Genomic DNA, 25,567 nt, shown 5'->3' with positions numbered 1-25,567 from the left:
AACGTGTTTGAACTAGATCAGGCCCTACTTACAGAATAAAGCGGGCTGCTTTTTAAATTAAGTTTTCACAACAGAAGTAGGAACACCTTTTCAGATCAAAGCTCATTACATTTGACTTCAAAATCTTCGTAATCGGGTAAGGTGACTGAACCATGAGGTTAGCCTTACTTGGATAAGGAATCTTCTAAAGCTAACTCAACATTTTAAAAGTTCCTTCTGTCAAGCTTTGCATGTAATCACTTAACAAAGTTTAAATGTGTGCTTAAGTGTGAATAGTGACAGAAGAGACATGGTTTAAAATACACCATAAAACAGATACATTTTTACATGAGAGACATGTCCATTAGTGACAGACGTTTATTTCAGAATTAAAGCGTCTCAGCATACAGTGAACAGAAAATAAAACAAACTGTCATGTTGCTTAAGGAGATAAGTAGAAATACCTTACTGTCAAGCTTTAGCACGACTCTTCCAAGCCCTCTGATGGGCCGTGGAGCAAGAGCTTCCTGACGTTCCTTCACAAAATTTTCAACAAGTTGCCACCAACTTTTGCAATGGTTTGCCATGAAGTTCAAAACTCCAAAATGAACCACAAGTTTTTTAACTGCCCAAACTGGAACCACAAGAAGGAAATTAAATATTAGAGATTTCAGAGGAGTACCACAACACTACGCATCTATTCCACTCTGAAAGACCTACGAAAAAGAAAGATTGAGGTTTATTTTCCATTAGAAATCACTTTCAGAATTTTCAAGTGGTTTTAGTACTAATCTCCTCAACTTGCTTTACAGCCATGCTTATCCACATGGAATTTAGATGCCAGCAGAAGAAAGGTGCCTGTGCACTACCCAGTTATGCAGCTAAGAGCCTTGAGCAAGGCCTGGGATAAGCAGGTAACATTCCATGATTCCAGTGAATTTATCACATCTTCACATATACACCATGCCAGATGACTACACATAAAATACCACATTCAGAACTTAACAGTGTGATATATGTAAATTTTCAGCCCAAATTCTTACATTTTAGACCAAAAAAGAAGCAATTTGCTACCACAAACAGCTTTTCTCCAACACTCCTAACATGTATCGACTGGAAAATAAAGAGCTTCAACACTAGAAATGTCTAGCACTAGAGTTACAGAAATAAAAGCTCGTGTCCATTTACTTGCCATGAAATAAAGCCCAGAGACTTTCTCGTAAAGCTTACGGTTCCAATTCTGCCATGGCACTGCCCTCCCGCACTTCCTGAGTATACATACAAAACTTGTGAATCTTCACAATCAGGAATGTAAAAGCAAAAAAGCATGATGCGTACAAAACTTTCCTTGGAAGCTAACAGACCTTTAATAGTAATGAAATATTTGTGATACTTTTTTTTCATTCAACCAAATGTTACATCACTCGAATTATTTATCTTTTCACCACTGAAAAGAAGAAAAGAGAGTAAATTTGCTAGTGGCTTTGGAAGATTAACATCAGAACAGAGGAGTTAATTAATTCACATTATAAACAAAGATTTGTATTACAACTAATTTTAGTATTGATGCAAACATACCAGTCACAAAAACATCATTACAAGATACATCGATTTAAAGGATTGTAATTATTTTATGTAGCAGTAACAAACAGAAAGGTCTTATAATCCAGTCCTGCCAAGAACTACTGATACACAAACCTCCAACAAAATTCTGCTGCATCCCCAAATACTGAAAACTATGGTTCTGAAGGAAAACAAAGTGAAACTATTAGCAAGAGGATCACATAATTCTCCTAATTTATCCCTAGTTTTTTTAAAAAAACAGAATTTAGTAACTGAATGTCACACATAGATCAAAAATTAGCTGGTGCTAGAAATTCTACTTACACAGTAAAATAACTTTATGTGAAAATGCTGGCAGTGCTCTTCCAATTATTTAATACTTATTGCAACATTTGATACTGACATCCCTATCACTACATTCAAGTGTACTTTTAATAAAGTTGGTTTTTTTTTTTATTAAGAAACACTATTTTCCAAACTGGATTCATTATTTACTGTCATACATCAACACCACAGTAATTCCCTCATCCTCAAAAATTTACTTCTTTGTCTACTTGAAGACGTGTAAAACGACATACATAGCCAAAGAGGTTAACTTCTAATATCCACAGGGCATTTATCAAAGTTCCACGAGAGCCTATAACCTGTATAGTTTAGGTTCCTGTTCACGGAGAGCTCCTCCAACAATTTGCCAACAGTTGGTTTACTTACCCTCTGGTACCACCTTGTGGCAAACATGGGATTTATTCTCCAGAAGAATAATAATCTTTCCCAGTAAAGATCATGTGGCAAACATACAAAAAAAAAGGAGAAAATACACTGCAAGTGCCACCACCTAACTTAGAGGCTGAAGTTTTAGATGATGAAGTGCAACTCATGGTAAGTACACAAACTGCTTCTCAGCAAAACACGTCAAACCTGCATTTTCCAAGGTGAACCACATACCTGAACTGGCATACTAACCTTTTGCTATTATTTAAAAACAAGTGCTTAAATAGTGTCTTCTAAAATAATTGAGTGTACACTCATTGCAGAGGTGATGTCAGGAGGTGCTACAGTCAATAACACAGTTGTAATTATATTAGGTTAAAAAAGAGACAAGAGAGAAAAGTCTAAAGGAACACTGTTATTAGAAAGTTGTGAGCAAAAGAAGAGAAATGCTGCATAGTAAGAAATTCCACACATTTCCACGAAGCAGAAAACAACCTGAAGACAAAAACAGAATTAAAAAAGATGCAACTGAACAAGCAAGGAAGTAAATGAAAGATCTTAAAAAGAGACAATAGAGGATTCCCAGGCCCACCTCACTGAACAAAATGCTACAAGTGTTCACAACCTGGTTTATTGCTTAGCTTTTGAATTCAAATGCCATTTTTTAACCTTCTCATTTTATAATCACGGTATAATTTTTCCAACCTCTACATTAAGAAATTGTAAAAGAGCATCTCATTCTACAGAAATACAAATGCATTCAAGGAAAAGCATTAGTGGTACCAAGGTATTTGTAATAATCTATATACTTCATGTAAGTCCTGTCTACCAACATAAGGAACTCTGGTGAAATTAACACCTTTCCGTGTAAGTTTTTTGGTGGTTATTTTATTTTAATATTTTATATACTGGAAGCATTCTCCTTAAGGTTTCAGACCTGCTTAAAGTTTTTAGTCTCCTTAAACTTGCTTTATAAGCCTTCCCATTTTCCACTACTAAGTATTTTTAACATCATCTCTCTTTTAACAATCCAGGTTACCACCACTCACCTTCTGACGCTTAATTTGATCCACTGTTCTAAACTTGTCTCTGTTAATTTTAATATTGCCTTTTCATAATATTTTTGTAGTGTTCTATGTTCAGTTATATGACATGAAAAAGCACTTAATGGCGCAGTGTCATTGCTGAGGCAAGAAGTCACAAATACTCTCAAAATTAACTCCTATTTTGGCTTGAGTTTATTGTTCAGGTAGCTATTTTAGACCTAATGACTGGCAGCAGCAGTATTCATCCATTTCAGTTATAGATGTGCACATCAACCTAGATTTGCCTGGTTCAAGCTTAAGACGCTTCATTGTTGTTTGCCTAGCTACAAAATCATTGCATCCATTTCCCCTCCCACCCCAGTGGTTAAGTCACTCCTTGACTTTTTAATAAATTAAGCCACATAAGCTCTGCTTCTAGTAAGTCTAAAATTTACTTTGTAATCCCTTTATCATTTTTATGATTTATAAGCTACATCAAACCTGCCGTTGCCATTTCCAATAATGCCCAGGCACCAAAACTGGGCAGCTACGCTGCCTGTAGCAGCTACGCTGAAATAAAATCAACCCCCTCCCTCCTCTTACCCTGTATTCAGCTATTTATACGCCCGACCATCGTACTACCCTTTAGCTGCTGCTACAGCACCACAGCCAAACGTGCAGCTCTTCCTTTCACCATGCCTATCATTCACCATGCCTCTCGGAGTTCGCAGCCCCTGGCACCTGTAAGCATGGCCCCACAGTTACGTTTTCCAGATAAATTGCAAGGTTTTGGTAGCAGTGTGGCCACCGGGGTGGCCTCCACGGGCAGAGACCAGGGGCTGCCCTGAGCCAGATACAGTTGGTTCCAGCTGGCTCCACAACGGACTCACCACTGGCCAAAGCTGAGCCCATCAGGCACAGGTGTGCTGCCTCCCTGAAAAATATATTTCAGAAAGGGCAGAAAACACTAGAGAGGGAAAAAAAGGCGGGAACACAGAGAGAATAAGTGAACAGAGAGGAAGAAGGAGCAGAGGGATGAAGAGAGGGAATAGAAGGGCCAAGGGAGTAGAAGTGCTCCATGGTGGAGCAGGCACACGACTCAGAAAGACCATGGCCTGGTAAAGGACCCACACCAGAGCAGGTACACCTCCTGAAGGGACTGTGGCCCAGGGACAAGGAGGCACTTGAGCTGGTACCTCCGAAAAGGGACTGCAGATCATGGATGAGCCCACACTGGAAGGCAAGAAAAGAGTGATTGGCTCTGTGGGTCCTTGGCCACTAGCTGGGGCCAAACCACCACACTTGGTAAAAGGGAAAATAGCTACTTTTAAGTGTTAAATACATTTTAAAATGCTGAAAATTAGCATTTTAAATGAAGTTTAGAGAAAATCCAAACAAATCAGGAAACCCACTTTGTTTACTGTAAGGGAATGAGAGGAAATGCCTTCAGATTCATAGTAGCTTGTGTATATTTCCAGAGTTCCCATCTGCCCTATTCACCCCCCTCGAAAGAGTATTCCAAAGAGTGGCATTCAGTTTTAAAATATCCTCTTTAGATAGCTACCATAAATATTCCGTTCCTGCTTGATATATAAGAGAACGGATGCATGTAGATGTGAAGCAACAAAGCTAATTAACCTCAGAGCTAGAACTGGAATCAAATTTATCTTGTGATTTGTCCACAGAGCCTAGCAACCCATTTTTAATGAAAATTCAAAGTTATGAGCTACACTTCACTGATATGTAACAGGTGAAATCTTTATCTATAGGTGTAAAAACATGAAAGCCATGACATCAAGGGAAGGAAAACAAAGTACTCTAAACCAGAAGTATTCTTACAATGTAAGGTATGACACTAAATTATTTCAGGTAACTACAACGGTCAGACAAAGCAATTTTACAGAGTTGTCCACTACACAATAAGAGACAATGCACATCAATTTTCCTATATGAAGCTACAATACATCTTGTCTTAACAAAAAGTCTTGAAAAAGTTCTAAATTCAACTCATACAAGCCTTTCCTTCTGTTTTATTTAGCACAAAGCCTAAGGCTATCCAAAGTCATAATTTAATGTACGTTTCTAATAATTGGATGATTACCTGCAAAAGGCACCGGCAACAGCTGCACAATCCAGAAATTTAGCCAGATCTGGACAATGACAATGGCCCACACAAGTGTAACGAAGTAAATATCACTAGTTTTCTTTTTTCTAAGAAAAGATCCAATCTCAGGTCTTTGTCTGCTTCCAGAAGAGGATGAAGAAGATGAGAAAGATGATGAAGCATGTGGAGGCTGATCACCTTCTGTTGCTCCTAAAACAAACAAATGCAAACAGAAAAATGGAAATTATCACATTAATGTTCACCATGGAACAGAATATGCTCCCTAGTCCCAAATTAACCTTTGTTTTGGTTGGGGGTTTTTGTGTGTTTTTTTTGTTTGTTTGTTATTTCTCTAAAAGACAGAGACAGCCTTTACACTGATCTGAATTTTGAAAAGCTACAACAGGGCTGCGTAAGCTTTCCCACATCATGCAACATTGTGCCAAGCAGTGCTGGTAGCAGGAAAGAAGAAAAGATGTTACAGCCTCTAAGAGGCCTTCTGTCACTGCAGGTAAATTACAAGCCAAACGTATTTTCTCAAAGACCTGTAAAATTCTGAAAAACAAAGTGTAATTCACTCCTAAAAGAAATCTGAAGTCCTAAAAGAGATCTTTGATTTCTCTTTACCTCAAGTACTCAAAAAGAAATCTTAGATTTGCTCAAAGCTCATTTGAACAAAATGAAACAATACAGCATACATTGAAGAGAAAGCTCGTATCTTACAAATTTCTCACTAACCTTTTTCTTTTCCTGAACATTCACATTATAAACATAGCACTCACACTGTGATTCTAAATTACTTGTTTGTGTAACATACTTTAGTAACAACAGCAAACATAAATTAGTGGGTAACAAATGTTGTCATTCTCTCATTTGTACATTAGTAAACATGAAATTAAATTCAAAAATATGAACCAATGTGTTAAAAGCACTTATAAATAAACAGTAAATAATCATTTCAGGCAAAAATATCATGTCCTAATTAAAACTCTTGTCTAGAGAACATATTAATGCATTTATTTAACTTTTTTAGTTGGTAAATCTGCCTAGTATGTGTGACATCAAATCCATCTTCAGTCACTGTATGGAGAATCTCTCCCTGAGAACACCAGTATTAACTCTTATTGAGGCCTCATGCTGGTGGCAAAATGCATACTTCCCACACACCATTACCTGAGAAAAACCTTGTAGCCAGGCTGGAAGAACACACACTCAAGAAAATCTGAAAAGTTACTCTATGCTGAAGAATAAAAGGCAACTTATTATGTTGGTGCATACTGCAGCAGGTAAGCAATGAACACAGCTCTTACTGGACCTGTCACATCAACACCAACCACTTCCCTCCCACCAAGAAAAACTGCTGTAAAAACTGTATTACAATATACCACATGCCTGTACCGGTCAAACACCTCATGTTGTTTCACACATGCAGTTTTAGCTGCAATGTGTCACTTAAGCGATTCCTAGCCCAAAGCATGACAGCTAGAAGGTATAAAAAGACAAGACAAATTTGTCATACGTGTACAGTAGTGGTAAGTGACAAACTCTGCAGCCTCACACAACAGATGAACGCTCTTCTGTTGTAGAAATCTGCACTGGTGTTCTACAAGTAAGGGGAACTACTTTTAGAGCTTATAAACACTTCCCCATCACACTAATACAGTAATGCAGATCCACTGATTCATCCAATTAATAGACACTGGGATGATGACAGAAATATCAGCTGGTTGCTCATAACACACTTGGTGGAACTTCAGAATATTCCCAAAGGAATTATGGCATGCAACCTGAAAGAAGGAAATCTGCATGGAGCTCAACACAGCAGAAGCTTCAGGTGGAGTGCTTCTTGGCAAATCAGCTCATGTCTCAAAGGGATGAAGGCCAGCCCTATCATAAAAACTACACTTTGGAGAAGAAGACATGAGTAAATTTTTCATAACGGGAAAGTTACCCATAAACAGAAGTTTTCCTAAAAAAAAAAAGTGGTTTTGTCATAAGAAATAGAGGGTCTATCATTCCCCCGTACTTCTCAGTCTATTTTTAATGAAGCAGAAGAGTACAAATTGAAACAAATGGATCCAGCTTACAATGCACTACAGGAACACAAATTTGAAAGCAGTTTATCCATAATTGAGAATTCTCCCCTATCAATTCAACTTACTCAACACTTTTCTTCCTACCTTTTTGCTCAAAAATTAATATAATAAGAAGTAACATGACAACAAGCAGAAACTCAAATATTTAACAAAGAGAAGGAAGAGCTAAACTCCAAAATAGAAAAAATGAAGAAATTTAATATGCTGAAGTCAATGCCTCAAGATTAAAGTTATCAAAAACTTTTGCCTCAAAAACCCTTAGTAAGAGTCTTTTATGAAAGAAAAAAAGAATATTCCTTCTTTTGGTAATGAAAAATTTGATCAACATATTTTTGCAATGAAGAAAATCTTAATTAAGTAACAGCAAGAGTAATGTTAAGACCAGTATCAATTAAACAGCCTCATTCTCTTGCCATTTCTCTACTAACGAGCAGACAGATGTGCAAAACACAGAAGGGAAAGAGTGAATGGGGGAAAAAAAGTATTAAAAAAGAAAAAAAAAAGGGAAAAAAAAGACAAAAGATCAAAAGGAGAAAAAAGACCAAGAAAAAAAAAAAAAAAAAAGACTAAAAACTCCTAGGGGATCTAAAGACAAGAAAGCTTTTTCAGAACGCAGTTCCACAACACTTTAGGCAAAACTAAACTGGCACTGCCAATGACCCAGTATTCTCCCAATGACAAATACAGACTCCTTCACATCAGAACTACCATTCAGATGACTGTATCATAAGTCCGTTCACAAAAGTCGATCCTCCCAAAAATCCCACCAAACTTTGCAAATGAAAAAAGTCACATTTTGTTGTCAAGATATGCTCTGCAAACCAAGGCACGAGTGCCTTGTCAACACATACAGGAAAAAAGAACTATCAGAATATTGATTGTGATTAACTTCAGGGTCTGTAAAACCCCATTTTGTGTGCTTCATGCTATTTTTAGAGATGAGACCTGAAAAACAGCCTTCTATCGTCTAACTACTAATCAAAGTATGACAGTGTTTCCCAAATGGCTAATATAGTACCCAGTAAAGGATTCTAGCAAAATCAGAATGCATGGTACTTATTTGAATATAGTAAAAAGAACAACAACAAAAAAATCAATTTTCCAGGCTGTCTTAAGTCACGTTCTTTTCTTTACACAACTGTTGTCTGTCAGGTCAGCTTCTAGCGAGCATAACATATTGAATTATTCTCCTCCCCTTTCCTTAAATAAAAAGAAAATGAACAGCAGCATAAACAGGTGGGCAAATGTCTGTATGTCTATGGAGCACAGTCAGTATCAGAAAGAAATCTTCAGAGTTAGATGAAACAGTGATTTTATTATTATTAATGAAAAATTATTTCAGGAAAACAGGATGAAGGTATCCCTTCATGAATAACCACATCTTTCAGTAAATTTCAGAGATTTTTTTTTTTTGAGAAAACCAAAAAGTGCAGGGTGAAAAGGAGGGTAAGAGTCATGTCGACAATGAAGGAATTCAGTGTCTGTCATATTCAAAGCCAACAAGACAATCGAATCCTGCCTACAAGGCAGCTAACAAAACGCTGCAGTGGTATCTGCTTCTTAAGTTGTGGCTGTATACTCTGGACATTCTTGGGACACCTAAAAGGACAAGCCAGACCACCTGCACTGGTATCATTAAACTCCTCACCCCCAACACTAAACACCAGTATTCAACAACAAATTAAGGAAAAACATGAGTGTTCAGAAAAACCTATAAAATCAATACAGCTTACATCTCCTGTTTTTTTCATGAACAAATGTAAGCATAAGGAGAACAGTAAAAACACGAAGCATTGATTGTTCTATAATTAAATACAGCACAAGCATTATTATTGCTACTGAGAGTTAATCAACCCTGACAACCACTGACATGTTTAGAATAGATATAAGGAAGATCTCCCAAACTCATCTATCCACCAGGCTGAAGGTGTGGAAACTATCAAAATCTTTCACTTCTCATAAAACACGTTTGTTGCATTACAAGTTCCAAAGCAAGATAACAAAACATCTAAAAGTCACTTGCAAAGGAAAACCAGAAGAGTTGTAGTTCCTTAAACCTGTAAGTAAAACCTTTTGCTGTAAAGAATAATGTTTCATCACCACTCACAGAGACGATCCCAACCAAAGATGACCAAAAGGATGCTTAACATGTCTCTGAATAGAATGCCAATTCCCAACAAATTGTTGGAAAATTATTTGAACTATTGTTAGAAGCAAACAGGAAACTCCATATTTGTTCTTTTCCTGCTGTGAAGGAAAACAACAACAGAACGTGTAAGATGAGAAACACCTAGTTACCTGTCTCAAGAAAATAAGTAAAAAAACATTCACTAAAAGACACCTTTGTTAAACCGCTGCAGTTTTTTTTTTTTGGCCAAGAGAGGTTACAAGTTGAAAACAGGAAAAAAAAAAAATTATCTTAATGTAGAGGAAAAAAAATTAAAACTGATAAGTCTAAAGAAAAAAACACACCAAAAAATGCAAAAAAAACCAAAAAAGAACAAAGAACACAAGCACTTACACAGCACATTTTTGAGAGAGTATTGCTTGACCAAATGTTCAAAATCCAGCTAAAAAAAAGAAACAGCTCATTTCCAAAATTGAAGGTTAGAGTCAGCAGTATAAGAGAACTGTGAACTGTCACCATGATGCTCTGTTCTCAAATTTTGGGACATATATCCATAGGGTTCTACATTTATTTTGATGATAGCCATGTAAAAATGTAAAACCAAAGATAAGTCAAGAATAAGGTGTCAAGTTGCCCTTTTTATATTTAAAAATTAAGAGCGTTTTCAACTACAGCTTACACTGACATATTTAAAATCAGGAAGTGTGCTTACTTTTCACCATAAGATTTCTGAAGAGCTTGTTCTACACTGTTTCAGCTGGTGGCTGAAGTAACTTTTTAGTTTCACAAATGGTAGCCTTTAGACAGAAGTTTTTAAAGCCACATGCTCAAAGCATTCTCTCCTGCACAATCACTATGTTTCCTCCTCTGGAGCACATTTTACACATTACAGACAATATTAAGAACATACTGTCTTGAAGCAGATGACTCTAAGACACAGCCAATTTCAAACTGAAGTTCTGGAAGTTCACATTCTGTCAAGTTGAATGACCTGTTTTGTCTACTTGTGGGAAATGGATGGAACTGTTCAATCTCCATAGGCCTCCACAATAGCTTATTTTTCCAGTACTGCATTCCATCAAAGGCCTATCCAGAAAAATGATGGTAAGGGTCAAAAACCAGTGATGGACATCTAAACACCTTTGCAACTTTTTCAAGCCATTTCTTACAGATTTCTAGTTGTGTTATTGCAAGTGAAAGTATCACGACTCGAGCTACAATGCCAAGTAAACTCACTATAGGAAAGACTTTGACCATGCCATAGGACAGAGGACAAAGGTTTTTTATCACAGTGATGTAGACAAAAATTATTCCAGTCCATCTGCACCTGGTCCAGAAATCCATTTATATCTTGTAACTGCCAATAAATCAAAAGAAGCCTAGGGAAAATTTAAAAAATTAGTAATAAATAATATGAAAAAAACCCCCATGCCCTCATACAAAAAAAAAAAAACCACCCTTCTAGTCAAGCCTTCTAAGTGTACAGCCAGCAATGTAAACTATCACTTGCAAGATAGCTTTTATATTTTTGTTGTCCTAACATTTTTAAAAAACAAATAATTCTGTTTCACATGGTAAGTATGAACGTGCTATTTTGAACTGAATAAAAAGGACAGGAACTATTCTGAAATTTGTTCTCAATTCCCTCCAATTTCATGCCTTTAGAGCAAATTCAAATGTTTCTTACAGAGTATTCAGTCACCTGAGGGTTGTGAGGAACGTTCATTATTGGACTCATCTTCTGTCATTGAAATTGCCATGGCAATTGTCGAAGCTGCAATGGAAATCATCTGACCAGGAAGCTCTGCCCCTGTAAAATACGTATGTGTATGTAAGTAAAGAATATTTAGAATGTTTTATTTGTTTGCTGATACTCACCAAAGCTGTCAAGCAACAGAAATTATATGGGTAGGCACTGTTAATTTCTAGTAGGTATTGTATGTAGTCAACACAATCAAACAGAATGAGTGCTACTAATTTTAGTATTACAATACACCTGGAGCCAAAACCACAAAGCTACCTATTTGCTTAGCACTATCCTTGCTAATGAACTGCTACCAACCAAGTAATTTGCAGTTGCTGGCAGTCTGATGAATCTAAAACTCTTTATACCAAATAATCAATTTTACTATTCAGTGACAACTTTTAAGAAACATAAAACAGTGTGACAGGAAAAAAGTTTCCCAAAAATAATCATACAGCTAGTACCAGGAAAGGCACACCTGACATTTGCTTTTATGCAAAATTGACTTAAAATAGGCAAATCCTATTTTTCTGAAAGCCTAAACTCAAACCATAGTTTTAGGAAACTGGTATTTTAAAAACAAATGACTGGATATAAGAAATTTGCTGGATGGAGTTGTCTCAGTTTATCTCATACTCAATATTAGAGGAGCTACTAAGCCCATATTGCTTATTTCTTTCAAAATTAACCTCTTATTTCAAATTTCCTGGGCCTTCTTCGGGCTTGATAATGAGAGTCACTACTTTGCTATGGAAAAGAAACATCAGTCCAGTGTAATGATTTTCTGTAAAGAATCAGAGATTCAGTTCAGCATGAGCAAACCACTTTGAAACAAACATACTAAAAATCTATTAGTAAATTCTTGCAATCCGTACGGTATTGATTCTACAGTAATATGATCCAGATTCTTTCACTTGACTTTACAGAACTTTTGCCTTCAACAATAAAAGAAATAGTGACTCATTCCTCACCAGAAGACTCCTTTCCATTCTGCTGTTCATGCAACATGCCTACGGTCATCAGAACAACTACAACCAGAAACACGGGAATTCTCCAGGAACCTGCCACAGAAGCTGAAAGATACAGGGTTTTTTTTTTCACAAGAAAAATGACACCATTAATAAACTCCACATTTAGCAAAACCAAGAAAGGCACCACATCAGCCAAGAACAATCTGGGCAGAAACTAGTAAGTGTCATAAAGCAAACAAGTTTTCTTCTATTCTTCCCTTCTGTGAATGTAAACACAGGTGAACAAGTTTCTCAATTAATAAACCAAGTTGTTACTGTTCCTAACTTCAGTGACTTTATGCTGATAGAACAATTATTAAAAACAACATGCAAAATTACATTACAATACACACAGAATAAAAGCATTTTAGATACCAGAGGCAAATGAAGTCCCCTCCTCTCCCCAAAATCTGTATTTATGTTACATCTCCACAGAGTGGCATCAAGAAGTGCCTTCTCGGGGTTTGGCTTCTCAGCTAGTACTTCCAGCATATACAAGACTGATAAAATGCAATCAAATGCAAAGCGATTATGTGTATCTTTAAAACCTCAGGGAAGTGTCCCCATGTGGTCAGAACAATCCTTGAAACCCACAGCTAAAGCAACGTATATAATGAAGTTTGCTGTGAAACATTCCATCAGTACAGTCTTCTGCTACTTGCATGATACTTCCACCATAAATTCTGATATGCTAATACAAGCTGATAATCTGTTATATTAAGTATGTAATATAAATCTAATACTAATAGATTACTATATTCTTATATTTGTATTAACAGATTACATAGATTACTGGCAAATTTATCTGATATTGTTGATACCGTAACATTTTTTTTGTTTCTAAGACTACTACTACATTCATTTTACAGCTTCGGCCTTGGTTAATAACAGGCTCTCAATAAAATAATAATATTAAAAATCACCACAAGTGGAAGTCTAAATCCACCCACATGTGACCCCAGGCCTTCCTCACTGTCAAGGAATAAGTACGAGGTCCGCGAGCCAAATAAGGGAAAACCATGGGAAGTACAAACCGGGCAGGAGGAGTGGAAGACACATGTTGCTCAGCATCTTGATGCTTTCCCACTCCCTACTCCAATGCTTCCTGCTGGCCACATGCAGCTAGAATTACTGAGCAGAGAAAACAGCCTACACTCCAGCTAAGACTCCATTGCAAAGATTTAGAGGAAAAGCAAGCGAGTAGCTTTGTTTGCAAGACAACAGAATCCCCGCAGACACATTAGAATAATAAATCCTTGTTACTCACCTAAATGAAAGAGCAGCATAATCCAGACAGGGACAGAGATTGCTTTTAAGTAACGTTCAGTGCTTATATTCCACTTGAATGAAACCATCAACAGGTAACCAACCACCAACGTCCAGATCTTTAAGAAAAAGATACACACAGGTATGTATACATACACAAGTACAATACAGCTATATTTTGATGTGCATGTATGCACACATATGCATGTACCCTTAACTGCCATATCAAGAGAACTGAAGCCAGGTTCTAATTCTTTAAGAAGCCTACATTTCAGCACTTTCAGTTAATTACAGGAGGTTTTGCTCCATGTAAGAGCAATGTAAAGTTTATGCAAACTGTAAGGGCAGGCTAGACGTGCCTTTGGTCTGCCCTCAGTATGGTCCTAATGGCAGGGCTTATATGTGCCTTGCTGAACACAAACCCTGAAGGTCTTGATGGTTTTGCACATGAGACCAAGCAATTATTCTGTAATTACTACTGAAAGGTGAGAACCTAACTGAAACGGGGCCACAGGGAGACAGAGCCAGCAGAGCACCATTCCTTCCAGCACAGAGCAGCTTGCCAGCTCCTGTGTTCCAGATCAAAGAAATAAAGGAGGGTTTTAAGCCAAATACAGCCATTAAGAAGCACAGCAAAAACTGCTGTTCCTCAACAGTGCTGGTCCACAAAACTGTCATGCCTTTAAATGACTCGTGACACGTAATTTTATCAAATATTTAACTAAAAACAGGACTGTCGTGTTTTGAGCCTGATCAGCAGCCACAGAAAGCCACCCCTATAGCCCCCTCCCCTGCTACCAAAAAACCCCACCACTCACTCAAACCCAGGACAAGTACAGACAGAAAAAAGCCCGTGACAATGTATCAAGAGACACATGTGGGCATTTTAGTTTTGCTGCTTTTAACTACCTTCTACAACTCTGCTCATCAGATAAATCACAATACAGAATGCTAATTAAGAATCTTGAGATGAAGAATTTATGCTTGAAAATGCTGAAAAGATCAGAAATCAGAAGAGGAAACAGAAGGTGAAAAGCTGCCACTCAACAGAAGATGTGAAATAAAAAGTATGAAAATCTATAAAAATAAAAACTCAGTGTCGCATTCTTAATGAAAAAAAAAAAAAAAAAGATATTTCTGACCCAAATGCAACAAACATTCCCTATCCAAAACCAGCTAGTGACACCTTCAAATTTACACTTATAAATCCATAAATCCCAATGAAGTTTAAATAGAATTTCTATTAACAGTATTTACTGAATCAGACGTCTTGGTAAGAAGAAAGCACTGGCAGAGACACAGAACAAGCAATCGGACAGAACGCATCACAAGAGCTTTCACCTCTTTCCTTTGCACTATATGACTCACACTGAAGAGGCAACTGTCCCTGTGAAAAGCAGATCTGTGTGACTACTCTCACGTACCTAACTGGTGTAGAGAAAATTTTAATTGTACTGAATACAGCAGACAAACAGTGATGGACCCTGTTAACTTCAGAGGGAACGCTCACACACACAAGGTAAGTTAAAAGTGCTCAAGAAATGTGAAGAAATGTTTTCATATTGATCTTTCTCATCAAAGCTCATCAGTCCAACTTTTCACTGCTATCTATAGCTTTGGATCAGAGCTGTGCAACGCTATGGCCAAATGTGGACTCAAGACAAATGGCTAAAACTAGCACAACTGTTAGACATCAAGGCTAAAGTCATAAACAAATCCCCCCCCCAAATTTCATCTGAAATACGCGGCAGCACTCCTTTAACAACACAGATTCACAACAAATTCACTCACAAGGTATATTACAGCACAACTGTAATTGCAAGAGATAGCCCAGCATGAAGATACTCCCTAACATCAAACACACAGCATCTTTGCATGATAAATGTTCTAGCATCATGCCATTTTTTCTCTTAAGCTGTTAAATTTAATGATAAATTACAAATAGGAAACTCAGTAAATTCAATAAATTAAACTTCCTGATTAAAAATATGCCAAAAGTAGGAGGGCTAACAGGGCATAAGTCTATGTTTAACAGCCAACAAAGCGAAACATGTTGCACTGCTTTTAGCCATCCGTGTAGCTGACTAGCTAGCTAGCAATTCAGGGTTTAGGTATTCAAAAATGTTGTAGGTTACAATAATTCATCAATTCTCATTTATAAGAGCTTAGCAAATGATCCAAGTAAAATTATTCCTTATTTCTATTGAATAAAAAGAAATAGCTAATTTTAAAACAAACAAGTCATCTTGTTTCAGAGATCAAACAATAACAATACTGAAGCCCTGTAAAAAACCTGTGTAGTCAACTGACTGGTCCAAGAGTTTTCATTTCAGTGACACCATAGAGTAATCAGTTCTTTAACGATTAACGTTATGGCCAAGCAGTTCCCTACGCTGCAAGAAATATACTGCATGGGAACCAGGGTAGCCTACTTCCAACAATTCACAGCTGAAAGCAACTGACAAAGCAAATTAACTTAAATTGGCATGGACTAGGATTTCATCCCATACTAACTTGGCAACAGCCTACCTTTTTTTTTTTTTTCCTCCTCTTAACCCTTTAAAACTATGTTATATAACTTTTCCCAGTTTTCCTGACAAAGGTTTTGGCTACAAGAGTGTGAGAATATTAATAGCCTCTTTACTATTACATGTCCAGCTCATCAACTCACATCATGGAAATGGAGAATAAAAGTTACTGTCTACATTCATTCAAATTAAGATACTGTAATTATTGCACTGAAACTAGAATGGATAGAAATTCCATACTAAAGCAAAATGCCTGTAAGTTCGATTTATAGGAATGTACAGCTAACCAGGTAACTAATGCACACACTTCAAATACTGAAGAATGGATTAGCTACCATAAACTATCTATTTATCAAGCTGAAATCAGTTGCAGATGCCTAACTTTCACCATGTACTGATATTTTAAATGCCTATTCAGTCACAATTAGTATTTACAGACATGCACAACACCCATATATCCCAATTTTAGTATGGTTTAAACCTGTAAGCTTTCCTTCTTCTTTCCCTCACTTATCTTCACTGTCTGAACAGACAGCAAAGACCTTATTTCTCACACCTCCTCTGCATTTTGTAGCACCCCTCAAAAATTGAACAAAATGTTGTTTTGCCTTTAGACATGCGTCCCTAAATAAATAGCTGTAAGACTGCAGTGTAGCTTCTTAGATTTCAGCATCCACTTCTGGGTTACAGTAGTAAATTTAAAAGGCCAATTTAGACATGTCTAGGCAAGCCTGAAGGGCTTCAGTTCTCTTCAAATTGCCAACTGGAGGCAAAATTACACCATAGAAAGATGCAGCTTTTATGCTAAGCTCAGGCATCTGCTTCACTGTTTTGATTTCTCTTTTAAATTTCAGTGCTGGAAAGTCTAGGATTTATCAGCATGATCGTATCACCAATGTTACTGAAAGTCTGTTTCCAGCCCCTGTTAAAGTTGAGAGAATTTGAAAATCCAAGAGACTCTTCTGGCCTTAGCATCATTTTTCAAGAACAAATTCTTTCTTACTCAAGTCATGACAACATTTATATTGATTTATAGTGAAGAGTATAATTCTTTATTTACACAGTTCACTCCCTTTTTTTTTCCTAGCAGCAAGTTAACCTCCGAGGGAGAGGTTTTACAGATGAGCTCATTTAACAGCTCACTGCTACTGAAAGTGGCAGTTCATTCTCTCTCACTGCCAGTCAGCCAGTCCCACTTCTGCACACCAGCTTCAACGTTCAGCCAGCCAGCTCAACCTCCCTAAGCTGATTAAAAACCATCCGGAAAAAAAAAAAACAAGAGTTCACAATCTAATTCAGTTATAGCTAAACAGGCTATATCACAGAGATAAGACAGGCACTGACAACAGGGCAACTGAAGCGTGTATCAGAAGTGGGAGAAGCAAGAACAGCTCCTCACTGGTAGCAAAGCTGCCCAACCACTCGGTCTTCCTTGGGATGCTGCCCCAACAACTCCACATCCAGCAGCCAACACATTTCCCACCTGCTTTGTGTAAACCACCCCATGGTAAAACACAACAGTGAAGACTGACTAGAATAACCATTACTTCTTTTGATGTATATCCTGACAATCTTCCAAAAGTTTCCAGTTCTTAACAGGTCAGGACCTACCAAATGGTGTTTCAACTCTTCATTTTCTAGTTGTAGCTCTACCCCTCTCCCTTTGCCATTTCAAAGTGTTGGCTTTTTCCAGGCTGCTCTTTTCCCCTATGGAAATCATATGGCAATGTTTTTACAGTTTGGTTCGTTTTTTTAAAATTGAGATACTTAAAGCTGTTTGATGAAACTATGGATCCAAATCAAACTATTTTCCAGTTTGTGTCAGGGTTGTGATAAAAAAAAAAAAAAAAGTCCTAACTCACCACTTCTCTTTAACATTTAAATATAAAATTTTCTTTTGGAAACAGAGATTTTTATTAGTTTTTCTTAAAGCAGGAAATCCTTAAAAACATTGACCAAACATTCACATAGCACTTTTGCAAACTTTTAAAACAGTGCTGCACTAAGTGAAGCTGATTGAAGAAGTTATTTTTTAACAGCAGTTCGTTATTTCTCTTCCTCCTCAGTGGCAATGCAGACTGGTGAACGAAAATGAACCTACCACAAAAGCTGAGCAGAAGAGCATTGGACTTGAAAAATTAAGCGACACAAGGCATTAAATGCATCACTAAAAGCCAAACTGTGTTTGCCACTATGAATATCACAGTGTTTTTCTGTCTGTTCATTTGAACCTGGTTTTCTAAACAAAAAAAAAGGTGAAGTGGCAGGTGGGGCATTATGAAAATGTCATTTTGATTCCAGTTTTCAGAACCAAAATTATTTCCATGTACCTTTACTGTATATTCCGCAGTACACAAGAGGAAATACCCCACAAAGTGCAGAGTTTAGCAGAATGAAGAAAATACAACTGCCCTCCATTTAGCATGGAGAATCTTTGTCAAACAGACACAAAACCAACTAATCACACATATAATACTACTGCCCACCTCAAAGCAAACTCAACCACCTCTTCCCTTCACTAAGGAAGCTGTCTTTACCTAAGCAGGTAAATGACACCCTGATTTTTTTTCCTAAGTAAGCATAAACCTGACAGGCTGGGTTATTCCTTGTCCTAGGCCCAAAGGACTAGAACAGCATACCAGCTCCGTTTCTTCTAGAACCCTCAGCTGTGACAGATGTCCATGTACATACGTTTGGCATTATTACAGACAGACTGCTAAACCACGTGAAACAGAAGCCTGGTGTTTAACAAGACCAGCCCTTTTTGAAGGGACAAAAGTACAAGCTTATAACTAGAAACCTGGAGCAAGGGGGAACTGACCATAAAAATCAACACTGCCACACACAGGTTGGAAGTATTTTCATTGTGTTCTGAAACATTTCATACACAGTGAATTTAGGGAAATCCATTACATCCAAGATGTCCATAAGACTGCAGCTACGAATGTTGAAAACGCTCCTCCTTTAGTTCACTTTTCCTGCCTTAATACAAAAGTTATTTATGAGAAACGCCATTAATAAAAACACTCTTCAGAAATCAAACTCTTCAAAATTCACTTGTGAAAAGAGGGGTTTCAGAGTACATCAAATTCCCTGCAGACTGAGCACCACTCCTCTGACTTGCTTCATGATGATGCTTTCACAAGAGATGGCTCCCCAACACATGCAACTTCTTCACCTTCTTGCTTTATTATGGACAGCTCAGTTAAAATTTTGCTGGACAGTTCCATAACAAGCATTCCTCTCAGAGGTGATAGGAAAAAAAAAAATCATTGTGTTCAAATAATACATATAAATACCAAAAAAAACCCTAACTTTATGTAGCATATATCATTAGGCTCGAGGCTGGTGACAGCTTAGTGCCTGGGGCTGCAGTTCATGCACATAAATCTAAACAAACTCAGAAGCCTTTTCAAGAAAGGTTCCTCACAGCAGCCTCTCCCAAAACTGAAGGTGGGTCTGGAACGGAAAAAACAAAGGTTGGAAAAGAAAACACCATCAACAACTCAGTCTCTCCCTGTCCCTCCCTATCCTGTTTCTAAATAGGCCACATGTGGTCTCTACACAGTTGATCTCCACCAAGTTGTGAAAACAACCCAAAAACTGTGGTTTTGGTAGGGTGTGTGTGTTTACAGTCAGCACCTGGCTGTATGATTTATAAATCACAATACCAAATAATGAAAATATTATTATTAACAGCAGAAGTCCTTTTTCAGATATGTTTTTTTTTTTATGCTGGGCAAGTTTTAGAAAAGCCACCTCTAAGAAAGTAAGGAGGGAGGAAACAAACAAACAAACAAACAAAAAAAAATCCTATCTGAAACACTCAAAAAATAGGAATTATATGCAACTCAAAAATCAGAACTGTGTTTTTCTCATTTGTAGTTCTTCCAACATTATAGTCAAATTTAACCCTTTCCCTTGCTAGAAGAGAAACTGCCCCATCAGGTGCACTTGGCAAAATGTAGATGCTTTTTTGCCTCCACAAGTGATATCCAATAGCACTGTGGAAGCCAAGCATCTTAGAACCTGTGACCCAAAATGTCTGCCAAGAAGCATGTTTGAAAATTTCAGTCTGAAAGGGTTACTTTAGGGGCTGTTGACATCTAATGCCAACACAAATGGAGGTTTCCCTGGTGGATATCTTCGATAGCTTCCCTGATGGGGAGCAGACAGTCAGTCGGCCAAAACAGACAACACCTACCTTGAAAATATTCCAATGCAGTGGTCGTGGCAAATGGTGTTTCTAGATTTGCCCAGCACTGTAGTGAGGAAAGGATTGACTAGGACATCTAACTGCATGCTAACCACTAGAACAAAATGAGATGTCCCTAGTACAGAAATATAAAAATACACTGATGCCCATACGCATGAATACACAGTTCTGACCCTGACCAATAACTTGTGACAAACCAAGGAAGAACTACTGGCCATGGGAAAAAGACTTTGACAGCCCTGTAACCAATTTCACTCCACAGAACTCCACCAATTATATCAGATTTAATTTACTAAGATGTACTTCAGAGTCAATGTAGAGCAGCTATACGATCCGTATCATCTGTTGGAGTCTACAAACTAACTATTTTCTAAATAAATATGAGCATATGAATCCTGCTGGGGAAAAAAAAAAAAAAAAGAAAAATACAACCAATAGCTGGCATTTCCTGTATATTACTGTAAGTGTAAAAAGCCAGCCTAAAGTAGTCTGAACTTCTGCCACAAAGCAGAAGAATTTCCTGTACCTTAGATACAGTGCTGGATACAAGCATACTTCCTACAAAACTAGGACAAGGCAGTCCAAGATTAGACTTCAGAAGGTATACTAACTGCAAGAGTAACCGTGCTGAAATTGCCACAGAATATAAACATGTAAGGGTATATTCAGTCCACTATGGGACTTTTCAAAAAAAACAGAGATACAGAAAAACACTCCCCTTCCCTATTATAAGTAACTGAATTTCATGTAGCATGTATGTCCTCTACTCAAGACTTCTGCAAAAAACCCATCAAGAAGGCTGGAGCCAGAGCAAGGAAGTCATCTGGAATTTATAACCAGCTCCCATCTTTAAGGCCCAGCAGCCCACTACTTTTCTTGAGAAAGCTTCTTCAACAATGATGCAGGAACTGTAAAGCACAAAGGCAAATAAAAGGAGACGGCGAGAACAAGACGCTTGCAGACCAGCCTAAGATCTTGGACTTGTTCTTCAAATGCAGTGATTTGCAGTCATCTATCAAACAGTCCTATCATGGAAATATCTAGGATTCCTAATTCAAATTGCAGGTGTGACTTAAAAGCCACAGACAAGAATGTAGCCAGGAATATTTCCAGATCTTCGCTATTCAACACCATGAATGTCATTCCCAGACTGGAGGACAACAGTACAAGAAAGCTCTGTAACGTACTGGTGCCAAGATAGAAATTACTATGTCATTATTATATGCAATTGCTGCATTCGGAGAATACTTTTTTTCTGGAACTTAAGAGAATTTCTCTCACCGTACCATGGGCTAATAGATACCATAAACATACCATTAGTTAAGAGAACATTGAATTGGTATCCCAAAACCCCATAATCGTTCTCAGTCAAATTCTAACGATAGGCATCCCCTCACTTCTCTAGCACAACAGAGGGAATTAGAAAAGGAGAAGACAATCATGCATGTTGTTGTTCTCCGTAAGCAGCAGGGTCTTCCAGGAAGGGGTTTCTCCAAATAAGAATAACTACACTGAACACCTTTGCAGCCCAAGGCAAAGACTGTTGGTGGCTGGAGCACAAACATTCATAGTTCACAAGATTAAAATTACCATAAACAAATGTACTACGCTATCCAGATACTAGTCTCACACTTAAAATGAGACATGCTTGCTCATCAATTATGCTAAAAATTATATATCCTATTCATGGCAAGAAAATATTCCTTGCTGTCTAAGCAGAAAATTTACTTATTTTATGCTGATTAAGTTATTCCATATCAAAATAACAAAAAAATACAGAAATCTAGATTGGCTTAGTGGGCTGCTAAAAGAAACTCTGCAAGAAATTAAATTACCATTACTTTTGCTTATCACACAGAGCATCTACAAACAAAAATGGTTGTAATCTTCATGAAAGATAATATACAGAAGGAACTGTGGAGTATTCAGATCCCAGAGAAGAACAGTACAATGGAGCAAAGTGACTTGTAATATCCAGAATTCCTGTGCAGCTAGCAAGCAGACTATACATGTGCAAACAGAGTCTTGCAATATAGCACAGCAATTAAACGGCTTTAAAATGCTTAAACGAAGTTAAAGCAGATACTGTTAACTGATCCAGCTCAAGGCTTCTCAGCAGCATGGATAAACTGAAGTTATCCTGCTACAGCTCTCGGATAATATAAATCAGGTAACAGCAAAATTCAAGAAACTGGAACAGGAAAACACTGTAAAGTGATGATGCCAGGCTGAGTTGAGGTTGTTTACAATGGGAAATCCTACAGTTTCTTTCTCATAGAGGGCCCCAGAAAGAGTCATGGGCAGCTTGCTTAGTAAGCTACAGCAATTGGTTTGCTTAAGGAAGTCCATGGTCAGTTACGGTGACACGAACCCAAAATCTTCTCAAAGAACTCAAGTCAGAAGAGTTCTGGGAGCTTACTATCTTTTGCCTGATTAAAATCTTACAGCACTCCAACAACCACAGTGTCATATCAGAAACACTGGTCCGAAACAAAAGTATCAGACACTGATAAACAAAATTGCACCGAGCATACACAGACATCCAGCAGTGCATTACAACCATTGGTGTGAGGTTAAATCAGTGCAACTTCCTTTAGTACCCATATATAGATATATATATATATACATACACACACATATACACTCCACCCAGTATAAGCAAGCACAGCTTAAAGAACCAAGTTTGAATAAAGGACCAGACTTAACCGGACTTAGTCAAGTCAGTGTAGCAACATCACTGATTTGTTAAAAAAAAAAATGGGTAGGCTAATGCAAAGGAAAGTCTTGAGCTTACCAAGTAAACTGTGTGGCAACTAATCAAAACTTCCCATCAGCACCAAGGCACTACATTCTTCCACCACTCAGCTGAAAGTAAAGGTGGCTCTATCTTGCTTCTTCATAAAAACAGTGTCTCTGTCTACTCAGTCTTAATTATACTTCTGAGAACAAAACAGACCAGAAGCACGTCTCCCCTGACATCTTCCAGAGTATGCCAACATGTCAGAATAAAAAGCCAAGAAAATCTCTTCTTCCAATGTTTACCTTCAAGAGACAAAACACATTTTCTATTCCATTGTATTCACACTAGAAATAGCTCCAAATATCCTTTGTCAGTACATTCAGGAGAACTATTACTGTTTTATTTCTGGTATGCACCTCCAAAGTTGCATTTGAGATATCTGCATGCACCAGATCCGCCAAAGGATTAAAACTAGTGTTCAAAGAACATGTGTAATTCAAAATGAGAAGCCTAGACAACCTCGATCGAGTTGTTTTTTTTTCTTGACAGTTTCTCTCTCTTCCCCACCTAAGAACATCAGCTTTATCTGTCTATGCCCATTAAACCAACTGTGTATGTCATTTTCCACTTTGCTGTGTTGTTTAGCTTGTTTATAAAACTAGAGCAGCTTAAAAAAAAGACTCTTACGTTAAGCAATCTGAGCATGCTAATCGTACATCAGTATTCAATAACAGTACAACTCAGTGATCTTCTGTGCTTTCACCTATCCATTTACTTCAGATATGCAGCATTTCTTCCATTTTCAGTTACAACTAACAAAGTGAAAAGGAGTTCTGCCAGTTCTTAAATAGTCTACTGACTGAAGACAAGACAGAGAAAAGTAAACACCCAGAATCTTTATTACCGTAAGTAAAATTTGTGAGATAAACAGCTTTACTTTTTAACCTTCAAAGTGTGTTTGCACCATCTGATACTTTAAGAAAGGGGGGAAAAAAACCAAAATCAGTACACCGAGAAACAAGTTTTAAAATGCCTTCCTCCCTCCCCAAGTCGCTTTCAGAGCTGAACTGCTATTTCACAACACTTAAAGCTTATCTCACAGCTCAACAGAGCCGACGTTTGCCCAAGACCTCGACTGAATTACCTCAGACTTCACAGCATCTCAAAACTGGGGCATGACTAAACTACACGGACCCGAAATATCGACAGAGAAAACGTATCTGCCTCTGCTGCACCCACATGATTTTACACCGAACACCCCTCCACCCCGCGGGCTGTAACGCGGGAGTTTCTTTTAAAGCTGTTTTTACACAGGGCTTTATAGGGGAGGGAGGTTTGCCCGCGGTTTGTGTGTGTGCGCGGGCATCCCTGGCGCTGCCGCGGCGGCGGTCCCACCCGCGCGCGGCGAGGAGAGCTTCTGTCTCCTTTAGCGTACCAAAAGAAAAGAAAAGAAAAAAAAAAAAAAAAAAATAAATAAAAGGCTGCGGCAACTTCAAACAGGCGCCTGCCGATTGGAACCGCCTGGGTCTTTAAGCCTGCCCCGGCCCCCCCCCCCCAACCCCCGCCCGCCCGCCCGCCGCCGCGCAACAAGTGAGATGGCGGCCGGCGCCGCAACCGTCCCCCGGGCGGCCCAACGGCGGGGCGGGCAGGGCGGGAGGCGAGGGCCGCGTCCCGGCCCTCGGCGGCGGGCCCGGGGGGTCCGCGCCGCCCCCCCCCCCCCCCCCCCGAAACCCCCTCCCGCCCGAGGCGGGCGCTCACCCACTGACTGCTGAAGTAGTCCAGCCCCTGGCAGATGAGGCGGGCGGCCTGGGCCAGCAGCACCTGCACGCCCAGGGAGCTTCCCAGGCAGTAGAGCCCGTAGAGCAGCGGCCCCCCGGCGCCCAGCAGCAGCAGGAGCCGCCGCCGCCGCAGCACCTGCTCGCCCAGCGCCTCCACCCCGTAGTTGGCGAAGCAGATGGGGAGGAGGAGGGCGGCCAGCAGGACGGGCGTGCGGGAGCGGTGCAGGCGGCCGAGCCAGCGGCGGCCCAGCGCCGTCAGGGAGCTCTTGAAGGGGTGCAGGAAGGTGCCGCAGAGCACAGCCCAGAGCAGCGGCCGCAGGAAGGCCTCCAGGATGAAGTAGACCAGGACGGCGGCGCCGCAGCACAGCCCCGCGAACAGCAGCGCGCCGGTGTTGTAGAAGGCCTGCTTGATCGGCTTCTCCAGCCGCGGCAGCGACACCCCCGCCGCCCCACCCGGGCCGCCCAGCGGCAGCCGCGGCATGGCCGCCGCGCCCTCCGCCCCGCCGCCGGGGGAGCCGCCCGGCCGCCGCTTCTGCGCCGGCGAGCCCGGAGGGGCCGCGGCCGGAGCCGCCGGGGTCTCTCCGCTGTCAGCCATGGCGCCCGCCCCCTCCCGCGCGGCGCCCGCCACGGCCGCGGCTCCGCCCGCCGCCGCCGCCCTCAGGGGAGGGCGCGGGGAGGC

At 39.2% G+C, this 25,567-nt stretch overlaps 1 protein-coding gene across 1 annotated transcript; it reads right to left on the bottom strand.

The window, feature by feature from the left end:
- Positions 1-368: 368 nt before the first annotated feature.
- On the bottom strand, positions 369-25,567 carry LOC122153927 (transmembrane protein 245-like). The gene is made up of 6 exons (XM_042797871.1): positions 24,869-25,567; positions 13,628-13,745; positions 12,322-12,423; positions 11,309-11,416; positions 5,380-5,592; positions 369-613 (listed from the first exon to the last, which is right to left on the bottom strand). Exons 1-6 carry the CDS (start codon positions 25,481-25,483, stop codon positions 369-371), a joined length of 1,401 nt encoding a protein of 466 aa, XP_042653805.1. The 5' UTR covers positions 25,484-25,567.

This window comes from Tyto alba, unplaced genomic scaffold (genome assembly GCF_018691265.1).
Source record: "Tyto alba isolate M040663 unplaced genomic scaffold, T.alba_DEE_v4.0 Super-Scaffold_27, whole genome shotgun sequence".
Taxonomy (NCBI): Eukaryota; Metazoa; Chordata; class Aves; order Strigiformes; family Tytonidae; genus Tyto; species Tyto alba.
Note: the sequence above shows the minus strand (reverse complement) of the source record. Positions and strands in the feature narration are given on the sequence as shown.

Coding starts and splice junctions, on each gene's coding strand:
- LOC122153927 (XM_042797871.1), bottom strand. CDS start 25,483: ATGGCTGACAGCGGAGAGACCCCGGCGGCTCCGGCCGCGGCCCCTCCG. Junction 5,593..11,308: donor ACGTTCCTCACAACCCTCAG/GTGACTGAATAC, acceptor TGTTTGTTTTAG/GAGCAACAGAAGGTGATCAG. Junction 614..5,379: donor GTTGCCGGTGCCTTTTGCAG/GTAATCATCCAA, acceptor TTGTGGTTCCAG/TTTGGGCAGTTAAAAAACTT.